The 15031-nt window shown below is 45.1% G+C and overlaps 1 protein-coding gene across 3 annotated transcripts in view; it reads left to right on the top strand.

Annotated features, from left to right (window-relative positions):
• The window catches only part of SMARCA2 (SWI/SNF related BAF chromatin remodeling complex subunit ATPase 2), a 1851064-nt gene that overhangs the window by 164779 nt on the left and 1671254 nt on the right, over window positions 1-15031 (top strand). For all 3 annotated transcript variants that reach the window (XM_078675722.1, XM_078675721.1, XM_078675720.1), the window contains exon 4: window positions 6010-6351. In XM_078675722.1, coding sequence (XP_078531848.1) covers window positions 6010-6351 — 342 coding nt within the window. The remainder of the gene's footprint in view (window positions 1-6009; window positions 6352-15031) is intronic.

The following is a 15031-nucleotide window of genomic DNA, read 5'->3' as shown; positions in this document are numbered from 1 at the left end:
GAAAGATGGAACTGCCCCTGGAAGTTTCGAAAGAATTAGGGTTGCTAGATGAGTTATTACCCTTTTCAACTATTAGACGATTCTCAAGACCCCCTGTAGAGGTAGACGATATCCTAAACATACCCTTAAGATATGATGGTCGATCAGTGTGAAGTATTGTTGTTGTTGTTGTAATGATAGTGTACTGAAATAGGAAGCAATGTCGCATTTAATGGTGCTGCTGACATTTTGTGGAATCACTGTTGCCTCTATAAAAATGTTCTGTTGGAATGTCCTCCAAGCCACAGTTATTGTTCCAGTAATACTGGATGTGTTATGTAAACTGAAAAGAATAAAAAGAAAAAGATATTTTGAAAAAAGAAAATAATGACACTAATCTGTAATCATTCCCAAGCACCACTTTATTGCTCACTCCTATTAATTCCACCCATCCTTCCCCTTTGCACTAGCTAGATTGCTATCTGTAGAAACGTTTTGAAGGGGAATTGGCAAGTTTAGTCTTCAATGTTTTTAGTAGTAGTAATACTAATGAGTACTAAATATCTGTCATGGTCAATGGTTGTTCTATACCTTGCAGTACAGAACTGCTACATGCTGGTGATATCATGCGCTGTATTGCATTGTGTCTGTAAAGATTTGTGTCCCCTCTGTTTCACTAGCATTTTATCTCTTATTTCATTGCAAAACGTATTATAAGAAAAATATTTCATAACACTTGTATATAATTATAATACTTATGGTTACTGTCATTCCGTAACCTCTCGAATGCATTTAATTGTAAACTGTTTTTAATTTGTTTGTAACGGACACGTTGTGAATGATTAATTTCAGATTGTTTTGGGGTTTGCTCCAAACTTGATCAAGTGCCTATCATGCCGTTTCTTGGTCTTGATGCACTTAATGTCCTAAATTAACTTTTGTCTGTCCTGAAGTACTTATGTTTTTCAGGCAATTCTTATTACTTAACCATTTAAAAAAAATCTTTTTTACATGAATTTAAACTAGTATGAGGAAAGTAATAGAAGCCCGATTTATGTAAAAAAAAATGAAAATTAGTGTTCAAATGTCTTTCTTAACTAACTCCTTACTCATTTGTTGTTGTTTGAATCCGTTTATTGGGTTTTTGCAAAATGCAAACAATTTATACATTCAGTGATATATACTACAGTGATACAAAAACTAAGGCACTTAAGAAGTTGAGCATGTTACTCTTTACAATTCCCGTGGTAAAAGGCAGGGTAGCACTGTGAAAAGTTTAACCGGTTGACAGCGTACAAGTTTTTGTCAGTGCGTTCACAATCACATGAGTAGAGCAAAGCAGTATGTACTTGCTGACCCACCTCTGGAGCAGACAGCATGTACTACGGAGAGATGGATAAACGATTCTAGTTACAGGTAATACAACAATTAACAAAAAGAAGCCCCAACCCACGCCTAGCACCTGCCCCAACGAATGTATGTGATTATCCCGCTGTATTTCTCCCCGCAGGGAATCACAACGCGGTTGTTACAACAAACGCGTTGTGATTCGGCATACCATTACTCCGCAAGTCGTAACACCAACTTGCGGGGGGGGGGTTCCAACACCTACCCCCCCCTCCCCATCCACCCACCACCACCACCACCACCACCGCCCCCCCTCCCCACCACCACCACCGCCCCCCCCCTCCGCAGGTCTGCAAAAATGTAATTTGGGACCTTGGGGTGGTACAGCGCTTGCGAGATTGCAATCAAATAAATCTTTGGGTGAATGATATACCCGGATTCCTAGGTACCGGAATGTGGAGGGCTGCCAGACTATAGGGACCCCATTGAAGGTAAATTCTGGTTTGGGCGCATAGGTGTTAATTCGGAACTGGCAGGATATGGCCCAGTTCACTTTCAAGATGGAGAGCTCAGCAAATCTACTGAGTGCCCAAGCGAGCATGTCGGATATTGATTGCACATCTCTGAGATAAAGAAGCAGGCCAACTGCGTAAAGAGAGATGATGTGAATACCATCACCCAGAGGAATGCACCAGCTCACCCGCTGCTCCTGATTAACAACTGCTAGGTACTCTATTGCTAGGGAGAAAGAAGAGCGGGGAAAGTGGGCAGCCCTGGCAGGTTCCTCTTTGTATTTGAGGGAGTTACTAGACAAGAGAGCCTGTCTTGATTCTAGATAGTGACTGGGTATATAGTAATTTGACCAGTCAGAGAAATCTGTTCCCAATTCCATACCGCAGCAGCACTTTGAACAGGAAGGCCTATTCTAGGGAGTTGAAGGACTTCTCTAGGTCCTGCATCAGGCAACCAGCCTGTGGCCACTGGTGCGGAGAATACTTCAGGACACAAAATAATCACTTAGGTTCAGGGATGTGTTCTGGGTTGGAACAAACGAGGTGTAGAGGCGTGTCAGTTTGTTATGTATGTCACACTGTGTGTAGAGTAGAGTGCCAGTGGCCGATCACAACATTGTCATGGGGGGCTTTGTTTGGTCTTGGCGTTTCAGCCACTCCAGCAGACGGCCAGCTCTATCAGCTACAGTGTGGGTGTGAGCAGAGTGATCAGCATAGTTAAGACTCTAAAATAATGAGGCGTGTTCATGGTGTGCCTCCGCAAGGCGGTGTGCGATCCCTCGGATGACCACTTTTTGGGTTTCGTGTTCTATGAGTGCCTTTCCTATATTGGAGATATCTTTGTCGAGCTGCCTATGTATGTCCAATTCATCCCTAAACACTGGCCTCTTGAATGCATACGACTTGGTAAGTCTGGTGGTTTCTGTGTTACTGGTTAATTCAAAGTAATCCTCGAGAGCGGTGCTGATAGAGGCGCAGAAGGGAGGATCTTTTAGCGACGCTGCTTGTAATCTCCAGGGGAGGATGACAGGGCGGGGCGTGTCCCATGCTAGCTGCAGATACTGGGGATTATGATCAGAGTGGGTGCGATCCGAGTAATCTACGTTTGTAATGGAGGAGAGCAGACTAGTTGTGCCAACAAATGTATATATCTTGTGTTGTGTGAGTGCAAGATGCCTGCTAGCTGCCAGTTTGCAGCCAGTCCTTTGGTGCTTGGGCATTGGATGCAGCAGGTGTACGAGGCAGTGGAGGATATGACTGACAAAGTTCAGTGTGCGGAATGCTGTTGAAATCCCCCCTAATAGCCATGGTACTCCACTCCATCGGGCCAGCATACCAGATAGGCTGTGGAGGAACAGGACTTGTTAAGTGTTAGGTGCATATATTGTACCTACTAGTATATGGCGACCTTCTAGGTGGCCTCTGTCAAGCACATAGCAGCTCTCTCTGTATGCAACCACCTCATCTGCTTTGAAGGACCCTTGGCCTGATCCATACCAAAACAACAGTAGCTTAAGAGGAGAAATTAGTAGCAAACACTTAGCCTCTCCATCGCTTTTGCAGTTTAGTTGCTTCAGCTTGTGATAAATGAGTTTCTTCCAAGTGCATTTATATGGATCAAGAAGCGTTTGAGATATTAGTAAACCGCATACCGGCCTGAGGAGGTGTGCATTTCACACACTTTTCCGGTGATAACGTTAGTGTGGGTCATGTATGAGTTGGAGTGGCGTGTGGTGGACGGATGGTCAACTTATATACTGTGTTGGTGTCTTGCAGGCATGGGCGACAGGGTTGGGTGCTAGAAAACGGAGAGTTACAACCAAGAAAAGAAAAAAAAAAAGTGAATACCATCAGAGTAGAGTGATGTGTCCCCGCCTCTAAACTGCTAGCTTTTTGTATCAAGTGGCAATACAGACCCTGAAATGGGAGCGTGGAGAGAAGGGATTGGGGCAATGAGCGTAGGGGTGCATCGGCTATGATGTGTAATTGTTCCTCGTCTGAGTGCATGTGCGGTGTCTGAGGTGGTGACAGGACTTTAGCAAGACCTGACAAGAAAATTCAGAAGCATTTTGTCCCCATGTCTGCTGAAAAGAAGAACAAAAATCTTTGAAAGGAATCACATGCAAAACCTACAGTAAACATTGGGCTTACAGGTCTATCAGATGGGCTGTAGAAAGACCAACGAAGATCAGGTCAGATAATGTCATCAGACGTCTGCGGTGTAAAATCAAGGGGAATTACGGAGTCTGTCCCGGAAGGGCCAAGTAGTTGTGGAGCTGTTGTCACTGAGGGACCTGGTGGATCCCTCTTCCGGATCTGAACCCTGGGTTGCTTCACGGATCATGGATACTATCTGTAGGGGTCAGTGCCTCTCCTGTATGACTTGTTCTAGGTTGGGAACAGTTTTAGGCCAAGGAGTTTCCACTCGCAGCAGCCCCCCCCTCTGCTGGACATAGAGGTGTCTTTGACTCCGGTGTGGTTTGACTCCAGCCATTCCCAGGTGTCTCATGGAGATGCAATTGAGTGCATTGCCCCCTCAGCAACAACCCCAGACATGCAGGGAACAGGAGGGAGTATCTTGAGTCCATTTCCTGGAGGTGTCATTTGACAGTCAAGAAGGAGTTCCTTTGTCTTTGCACCGCTGCTGTATGGTCTGCGAAGAACATGATGTAGGCATTTTAAGTGATGTCTTGAAGTTTCCATGCATCACGTAGAATGGAGTCACTGTCGCCGGTAGTGAAGCAGACGAAACAGTAGCGGTCTGGAATTGAAGCCTGGTGGAGGCTTATGGGATGCAGTGCGCTTGCTCAATTAAAAAGTACAGGGAGAGCGCTGCCAGAGCGAGGGGGTCATGCAGCCAGCAATCCATGTAGGTGACTGCGTTTTGCTTCTCGACACCCTCCGGAATACCCGCCACTCTGATGTTATTCCTGGAGCAGCCCCAGCGTCTTCCGCCCAGAGTGTGCACGCAGTCCAACAAGGCCTGCAGCACCAATTCTATTTCTGTCGAAGTTTGGAGAGAGTTCATTCCGCTGTTTGGACCTAGTCGGCGAGTTTGCAGTGGTCCGCATGTAGTAATGTACGGTCCGCTGTACCTTTAAAGATTTTACTCTTCAGTGAGGCACAGGCGCTTTCTAGTGAGGCCCGGTGTGTACAACTGCTTCACAATGTCCAATTTGTTCCCAATGGTCTCCAGATGGCCGGTGTGATCCGTCTTGTCAGTGCTCACTGCAATACTCGTGGAAGCGAAGAAGAGTCATGGCGTATTTAGGGCGTGCAAATGTAGGCTACCCATTGTTCAGCGCGTAGGCAGACTCTTGGAGGGAGGGGCTCCACGATGTTGGTGCAGTCGGCAGACTTGCCAGTGCCCGCAGCCCCCTACTGGCGCTGTAGGACGAGCAACCCCAGCGCATTCAGGCACTGTTAAGGGGCACGTTGGGTGAGAAGGGCGGTGTCTCTCGTGACATTGAAGAAGGTAGGAGCGTGTGTCTTCTATCACCAGGCGCCCAGTACTCAATGAGGGCGGCAGCGGAGGGCCCCAGGATCCAGTAGCAGAGAGTCAGGACAGGTACAACATCGCAGAGATATGGCCACTTCGGACCAACGCCCCTCTCCCAGGCATATGTGATAGGGCCCACTTGCATATGCCTTTGAGTGCGATGGGATGTCACAGCACAAGCAGCCCCATGCGCCTCACTGGTCCTGGTCTGCAGATCATGAAATGGAAGTGCCCAACCAGGTGGGAGGCAACGTGGTATGGATGCAGTCCTACGTGGCATTACATGTATGCCAAGGGGGACAGGGCAGCAGCATTACTTCAAATGGGCAGGAAGGGGAGGACACCAGTGATGGTGGCTGCAGATTATCCTAGTCTTATTTATTGAGTAATGTGGCCCACAGCATTCTTCTCAGAGGGTTTTCAATCTTTTGTCCCTCATGTGAACACATGGAGCCAGGGTATAACTCACTCCTTACTCATAACGTGGACTGGGTGGCATGATGATGGTTTCTGTGTTTTTTTAATATGGTTTGTTAGGGAGATTAACATGAGATAGCTTAGGGAATTTATTTAATTATGGTGAGGTAATGGGAGAGATTACAATGTTAATTGCATTTGTAATGAAAATCTTCATGTGAGACTGTTTAAATAATACTTCGCTTTCTATTTCAGGTTATATGTCTCCTCACCCATCTCCGTTAGGAGCACCTGAACATGTTTCCAGTCCAATGTCTGCAGGCGGGCCAACTCCTCCACAAATTCCTCCTGGCCAACAGGCACCCATGATGCCAGGAGATCCACAGGTTATCAGTCAACCAAACCGTGGTCCCTCTCCTTTCAGTCCTGTTCAGCTTCATCAGCTTCGAGCTCAAATTTTGGCATACAAAATGCTGGCTCGTGGTCAGACTTTACCTGAAAACCTTCAGCTTGCCGTTCAAGGGAAGAGGACTTTACCTGCAATTCAACAGCAGCCACCACCACCCCAACCTCCAGCTAACTACAACAGACCACCTGGTAGGTCAACATTAGGGCTAGCAGAGTGAGTAGTAGTATGACCATAAAATGTTTAAACTGATTTTTATCAATTGCTAAAATGGCAACCTAACCTTTTTGACTGCTTCCAGTTGTAATTCTTTCCCAAGTAGCATGCCTGTCCTGCTATACCCCAAGAGGCCATTTGAAAGATTAATAAATCCTTAAACTCACAGGAGCTTCATGGAAATATCACTGCAGGGTTTATCGATTTAGAGCTCTCGTTCGTCAAGCTAGTGTTTTTCAAGATCACAGGTTCCCTCTGTGGCTCTCTACATCTTTGTATGGGTATTTGATATATTTTCTGTATTAAACTACTTCTTTTTCACAGGACTATCACATTTTTTGAAACTTAATCTATTAATTGGAATTTTCTGAATTTTCAATAAAATATACTTCACTTGTACTATTGATTCACTAGCATTGCTTGGAAAAAGATTGAACAAATGTTAATGCCTCTTAATCACCTGAGCACAGGGCTCTCGTCTGGGCATACATTACACTTTAGACTACAAAAGGTGATGGGTGGAGTTTGTGTTTGAATTTGTAGTGAGCAAATTTCCAAGAATACGATGCATTGACACTAAGAAATATTTAACCAGCAGAACATGTACAAAGGTGGATTTTCAGTAGTTTGTGAAATACAAAAAGCTGTTCCTCAGATCTGAATTTGGATGGGTGGGCATTCGAGTCTTTGGTCGTAGTAGCAGAACAAGCATAACCACTGATGTGTGATTTCCTAAATCAATGAACTGACAAAGTGAGCCTTGTTGGGACGAAGTGACCCTCGGGGAACAAAAAGCTTGAAGATGGCCAACATATAGTTCAAGTAATAAGAATTGTGAATTGGTTTATGGCAGAAACAAAATGGTCAAAATACAGCATTTCTGGATTTGCAGCTAGTGAAAGGATGCTAAATGTAAGCGTTTATCTGTAGGCCAAAAATTTGGCATGTTACTCAGTTCCTTATGAGCTGAAGTCTTTTCGCTAAGAAACTGGGAAGACTGACCGTGATCTACAGTAGTCCAGTCTGGAAATGATGAGCGACTAGACTAAAATTTCCTGGTGGAGCCACAAAAAAGGGGTGGAATTTTCCTAACGACTCATCATTAGTAAGCAAATCAAGATGCATTTTGTTACTCCTTTAGCTTTGAATGTGAGATGTTGGTCGAAAATGACACCTATGTTGTTTGCTGAGGCAGATGCAGGTGGGAGCCAAGAGAATCTGGTAACCAGTTAGGGGACCAGGTTGAAAAAGTGTAGAAACTATGACATTAGGTTTTGCTGAGTTCTATTTTAGGACACTCAAATCAATACAGGGACCACCAACCAATGGCAATTCTTGAATTGCTCTTAGAGGCTACTCACATTGTCTTTTAGCGTGGGGTTGTTCTGAGTGCCATCTGCATAGTCCTCAAACCTACGACTGAAAGACTCTCTGAGCTTGGTAGGAGGAGTGATGTAGATGTTAAACAGTAGTAGGTTTAAGGAGGAGAGACACAGATCTGCTTACTATGACACAATTACTAACTGATTTAGAACTAGGAGGTGACCTGACTAGTGATAGTGGCCAAAATCTAGATTAACTCCACGGTTTAGTATGGGTAATACTTTAGATAAGTTCCTGAAGGCGGTTAACAACGACTTGGAACATTTTGAAAACCACTACATATTAAACACTTGCATTGTATTAATGATAACCTTACACAAACCGAATAATGAGCATTACAGTAATTGCATAATAAGGAAACCATTATAAGTCAGGCAGATAAGGGTGTCAATATTATGAAAAAGACTGACTATAACAGAGAGCTGCTCTTCTGGTTCCCGAACACGTACAACTATCTAAGAGCAGGGAAAAATCTAGCAATTGGGATTTATAAGACCATCAGTGAGAAAATGAAAACTTAGTTTGACCAAGGGCTCGTTACTAAAGTAGAATATATGTATTGTAAAGCAAGCAAACCCAGATTTTCTTGCATTTATATGCTACATAAGATACTTGAAGATGCCTCATTTCCACCAGGGATCCCAATTATCTTGGCCATTAACCGAGCCTTGTAGATTAATTTCTACAGCCAGTTGTATGCAACTGACCCCTTTCATCAGGGACCCTCAGCATCTACTCAGTTTGATCAGTGGCATAAGTTGTGACAATAATATGCTTTTAGTGACCTTATATGTTGTCTCGCTCTAGACAAACATCTAACATGAATTTGGTCTCACAGCTTTGCAGTAGTTTGTGGAGCCAGTAAGCTGTCACTTTGACGAATGAGATTTCTTTTTTACTAGATAAGTTTATCGACGATATTCTGATGTTGTGGACAAATACTGTCTTAGAACGTGAGGAGTTTCATGCCAAAAGAATATCATGATTTTTACTATGAGTAAAGAAATAAAATTCTTTTTGGGACATTGAACTCTCTAGTAATCTTGATACGTTTGAGAGCCAAATGTACCCCTAGGAGACATCCTGTAACTCTTTTGTTAATTCTGCTAGCTCACATGCAAGATCCCAGATTAAAGCCACCTCCGTTGGGTTAATGATGAGGGCATGTATACATTTTAATGGGCGAAAGATTTTACGCATAATGTGCTGGATATGTGAACGCATTTTTAGATCAAGGGGTTATGATTAACACTATATTGACAAAGCAAGAAAGAGAATGCCTATAATTAATAGAAACATAGGCCCTGCTACAACGTAATAAGAACAAGTCTAAATGTAAGACAGAAATTAGTAGGATGACTACATTCGACGATTAGGGATAAAGAAGTTATGACACATACGTAATAAACGTTGGGGGTTCCTAACACACTACTCTATTATTGCTAGATGGGTGACTGCAAACCAAGCAGCACCTACCAATGGGGTAATACCTTCGAGCATATTGTTAGCCTCAGTTTTCCATTAAAAAGGCTACAAGACTAGTTAGGTGAACGTCATAAAATGTGGTTTCTTCCAATGTATGGATTGCTGAATGTGTGAATTTGCTAGAAACTACTGCTCAAGTTCCAAAAGAACACAGGACGAAAATATATCAATGCATATATTTAATGTGTAACTAAGTATGTTGTTTATACTATTGTAAGCATATGTGGTCAAATCTAGACGTAATGCGGGGTACGGTCTTGAAGTCCTTTAAAGCTCTTCAGCGGGACTTCCAGATGCCCAAGACTCAATTTTATAGATACTTTCAATTCCGGCATGCTATCTCCCCCAGTATTATGGGATTGGAGACTCCTCCTTAATTTAGCCCGGTCGAGGCTTAATTGTTTATGGGAGATCTCCAGGACCATAAAATCTCCAAAATGTATCAATCACTGGTTACACATAGCTCCACAACGCTCCAGAAACTCAGAGTCTTGGGAGGGGGATTTAGGCCCATTGGAGGGGGAGGACTGGACAGAGGCGTTGGCCTCCCTTATCAACGCTGCAATTGCAGTGCACCTACACCTCATTCAGTTAAAGTACCTTCATCATGTATATTATACTAGAGTCGGGCTCTGGCAAGCTGGCCTTGTGGCTTCCTATGTATGCTTACTGTGCGAGCGGGAGGAGGGAACTCTAATGCACACAATATGGCACTGCTCCATCCTTGCAGAGTTTTGGAGAGGTGGTAAGGCTTGTCTCACCGAAGTATTGGGCTGGGACCTCCCCTCCCCACCACAGCTGGTACTCTTGCATATTATGGAAGAGGTTGGGGCAACATCTATAAACGCCATCCTGTTATTAGGATTTACACTGGCAAAAAGAGACATTGCAAGGTTATGGAAAGCATCTGTTGCGCCTTTTCTGTCCGCTTGGAAGAATGGCCTGGACTTCTGTATGGGCTTTGGAAATCCCAATCTTCATGTCAAGGGGATGCCCGTAAAAACATTTAAAACATTTGTAAACGATGGGCGGACTATTGGGGCCTGCAGTTGGAGCCCTTATCTACTGCAGATGCCACGGACTCAGGTTTACTATTCAACTACATGCAACAAGGAACTAAAGCTGTGGCAATATATTTTATATGTTGGTGTGGATGTAGGACTGGCGAGCAGGCTAGGGGAAGGTTATAGTGCAATGGGAGGGAGGTTCTCATGTTGTGGTTTTTTGATTTGTATTTCCTTTTTCTTCTTCTTGAACATATAATCTAAATGTCAAAGTCATGACCATGTAAATTTATTGTGGCAGAAGTCTTCTGGGGTACAGAGCTCTGCATTATATTTGATACTTGACAGATAGGTTCAAAGGTTCAAAATTAGCTTTATTCGACTTTTGTTACAAAATCATAAAAGCGCAAATATCACAATACATTAAATAGACAATTTAAAAAAGTTAAAAAGAAAATGATCGCCACATATTTACACAATAAAAATGATGATATTGCAGAAACAATCGATACTTTCCTATTAGTTAATTTTTCATTTTCATTTCAAAAATCTTTATTTCGATCACAGATCATAAAAGATACATTACAATATATACAATTTAAAAACTTATTAAACCATGTGATCCAATAGTTAAGATAATTGTGTTTGAGTACTTATAAAACAGATAGATACAAATTGATTTAGTAGGGCCCCTTATACCAGTCTTTTCATAGCTCGGCTGCGGATAAACCACAAGGACGTTAAAAATTTTGAAATTGCAAAAACCACGGTGGGAGAAAGGTCTGATTTTAAAACTCTGTAAGCAGACTGGTGAGATCTGAATCCCAGGTTCCTCAGTAGCGGGACTAACCAATATTTTCTGCTCCGCTCGTAGCCCTTGCAAAAGAAGACCACGTGCACGTCATCCTCCTTCGGGTGCGCACACATTGGGCAAGATGATATGGTGGAGCAGGATTTCCAAGACGCTGTAAATGAAGCTAGTGGCAGGCATCCATATCGCCACTGTAGGAACAATTTTCTCGTTAGTGGAGGAGCGATCTCATCAAGAGTTTTTTCGAGGGAATAGGAGTCTTTCACTTTCAGAAATAAGTTTATCAGGGACCCCTCACGAGTGGCATTAATGGCTCTTGTAAGCATCAAAGCATAGTATGCACTCGCGATTACCTTTTTTGGAATCCTGGTACATGAGTTCGAAGGGTCCGTCCATAGTTCCGGGTAGCCCAATTCATCGAACCTCCCCTTTACGTATGTTAACCACGGAATCTTCTTTATGTTCCGTAGTTCCAGGAATTCCTGTAATTCCTCTCTATAATGTACGAGATCTGGGCTACTCCACAGACGCCTCCAGAATGTTAAGGGTTTGAGTCCTAGCTCCTCTGTTATGGGTTTAATTCCCAGGTCTAATCTAAAGGGTAGTAATGGAGTGCTCTGGGGGAGGGCAGCTACTTGTCTCAAAAATTTGTTTTCAGTGGACTGCAGCTTTGAATGTTGGATGTGGCCCCACAACTCACCCCCATATATGACACCCGCCCGGGCTTGTGTTTTGTATATATGAATAATTGGGGTAAATGGTCGATGGCGTGATTTATTTGCCAGGCGCAAAGTTCCACCCACCAACTGAGCCAGTTTGATGGTCACTTTGGCCTGGTGCGACGTCCAGGTTAGATGTTCGTTTATAGTGATCCCCAAGTATTCAATATTATGCACTCGTTCTAATTGGACGGTGCCAAGCGTGGGAGGGGTTCGATTACGAGATTTGGGATTTAAAATCATAAATTTTGTTTTTTGAGGGTTTATTTCCAATCCCCGGTCAGAGCAGAAATCTAAAAAGCCATCCAGGATGCGTTGGATCCCCATCGGGGATTTAGACAGCAACAGGGTGTCGTCTGCAAACATAATTGCAGGCACCCTGTTGCCAGTCAACTTTGGGGCATCGGAGTTGGCAATCCTGTTTAGGTGAGCAACAACCCCGTTCACAAAGATGCAAAACAGGGTAGGTGCAAGCACGCACCCCTGTCTCACACCTCTGCGAACGGGGAACCTTTCGGTTAGTTTGCCACCTTTGCCACACCTTACGCGGGCATAATTGTTGGAATGGAGTCTCATCAGGATTGCCAAAATATCCGCAGGGACTTTTAGTTCTTCCATGACTTTCCACAACCTTGCTCTAGGGACTAAATCGAAGGCGGCACGTAGGTCTACAAAGATGGTATATAGACTGCCGCCCTCGATTACCGCTGTTCTCCAATAGAGAAGGTGTAGCCTAAAAATTTGGTCTGTGGTTGATACTCCCTCCCTAAAGATAGGATGTCCATTTCTTCAGTCCACGCCTGCAAACGATTCAGGATCAGTCTGCCAAAGAGCTTTTGAGATATGTCGATCAGACTAATGGGCCGATAGTTGGAAGGGAGCAGGGGGGATCCCTTTTTATAAATTAGGACCACCTCTGCTCCCCTCCAAGTATCATTGCAAAAAACACAGTTGATGGACAGAATGTAGAACAATGTCATACATTCACCCCAGTACAAGGATCTGGGCCTAAATCCATCGTTTTTTTGCACTCCACACCACCCTGGGTTAGACACTGGCTATATGCAAATCAGCTCTGACCCTGTGCCTCATGGGAACAGTCCAGTCCGAACTACCAAGCCATGTTTTTCCCAGACCGGAATCAAGCATCCAAGGACCGGTTTCTGGCTATCAGCCTTCATCAGCCTGGATAGCTTGACTCCAGTGGTGTGGAGAGCCTGGGACTCACGTCTGAGCATACCCAGCCCACTCGGGGTGAAAATTGCAAAAAACACAGTTGATGGACAGAATGTAGAACAATGTCATACATTCACCCCAGTACAAGGATCTGGGCCTAAATCCATCGTTTTTTTGCACTCCACACCACCCTGGGTTAGACACTGGCTATATGCAAATCAGCTCTGACCCTGTGCCTCATGGGAACAGTCCAGTCCGAACTACCAAGCCATGTTTTTCCCAGACCGGAATCAAGCATCCAAGGACCGGTTTCTGGCTATCAGCCTTCATCAGCCTGGATAGCTTGACTCCAGTGGTGTGGAGAGCCTGGGACTCACGTCTGAGCATACCCAGCCCACTCGAGTCAAGCCCACTGGAGTCAAGCTAGCCGGGCTGAAGAGAGGTGTTACCTCGAAACCGGTCCGGTCCTCGGATGCTTGATTCCGGTCTGGGAAAGATATGGCTGTTGTAGTTCGGACTGGACTGTTCCCATGGGGCAACAGGGTCAGAGCTGATTTGCATAAAGCCATTATCTGACCCAGGGTGGTGTGGAGTGCAAAAAAACGATGGATTTGGGCCCAGATCTTTTGACTGGGGGAGTGTGTGACATTGATCCACATTCAGTCCATCACTTGTTGTTTTTTGCAATTGCCGCCCTAAGTGCGCTGGGGATGCCCAGACGTGGGTCCCAGGCACTCCACACCACTTGGAGTCAAGCTAGCCGGGCTGAAGAGAGGTGTTACCTCGAAACCGGTCCGGTCCTCGGATGCTTGATTCCGGTCTGGGAAAGATATGGCTGTTGTAGTTCGGACTGGACTGTTCCCATGGGGCAACAGGGTCAGAGCTGATTTGCATATAGCCATTATCTGACCCAGGGTGGTGTGGAGTGCAAAAAAACGATGGATTTGGGCCCAGATCTTTTGACTGGGGGAGTGTGTGACATTGATCCACATTCAGTCCATCACTTGTTGTTTTTTGCAATTGCCGCCCTAAGTGCGCTGGGGATGCCCAGACGTGGGTCCCAGGCACTCCACACCACTTGGAGTCAAGCTAGCCGGGCTGAAGAGAGGTGTTACCTCGAAACCGGTCCGGTCCTCGGATGCTTGATTCCGGTCTGGGAAAGATTTGGCTGTTGTAGTTCGGACTGGACTGTTCCCATGGGGCAACAGGGTCAGAGCTGATTTGCATAAAGCCATTATCTGACCCAGGGTGGCGTGGAGTGCAAAAAAACGATGGATTTGGGCCCAGATCTTTTGACTGGGGGAGTGTGTGATATTGATCCACATTCAGTCCATCACTTGTTGTTTTTTGCAATTGCCGCCCTAAGTGCGCTGGGGATGCCCAGACGTGGGTCCCAGGCACTCCACACCACTTGGAGTCAAGCTAGCCGGGCTGAAGAGAGGTGTTACCTCGAGTCCGGTCCTCGGATGCTTGATTCCGGTCTGGGAAAGATATGGCTGTTGTAGTTCGGACTGGACTGTTCCCATGGGGCAACAGGGTCAGAGCTGATTTGCATAAAGCCATTATCTGACCCAGGGTGGTGTGGAGTGCAAAAAAACGATGGATTTGGGCCCAGATCTTTTGACTGGGGGAGTGTGTGACATTGATCCACATTCAGTCCATCACTTGTTGTTTTTTGCAATTGCCGCCCTAAGTGCGCTGGGGATGCCCAGACGTGGGTCCCAGGCACTCCACACCACTTGGAGTCAAGCTAGCCGGGCTGAAGAGAGGTGTTACCTCGAAACCGGTCCGGTCCTCGGATGCTTGATTCCGGTCTGGGAAAGATATGGCTGTTGTAGTTCGGACTGGACTGTTCCCATGGGGCAACAGGGTCAGAGCTGATTTGCATAAAGCCATTATCTGACCCAGGGTGGTGTGGAGTGCAAAAAAACGATGGATTTGGGCCCAGATCTTTTGACTGGGGGAGTGTGTGACATTGATCCACATTCAGTCCATCACTTGTTGTTTTTTGCAATTGCCGACCTAAGTGCGCTGGGGATGCCCAGACGTGGGTCCCAGGCACTCCACACCACTTGGA

This window comes from Lissotriton helveticus, chromosome 2_1 (genome assembly GCF_964261635.1).
Source record: "Lissotriton helveticus chromosome 2_1, aLisHel1.1, whole genome shotgun sequence".
NCBI classification, from domain to species: domain Eukaryota; kingdom Metazoa; phylum Chordata; class Amphibia; order Caudata; family Salamandridae; genus Lissotriton; species Lissotriton helveticus.
This window is presented reverse-complemented; position numbering and strand designations above follow the sequence as displayed.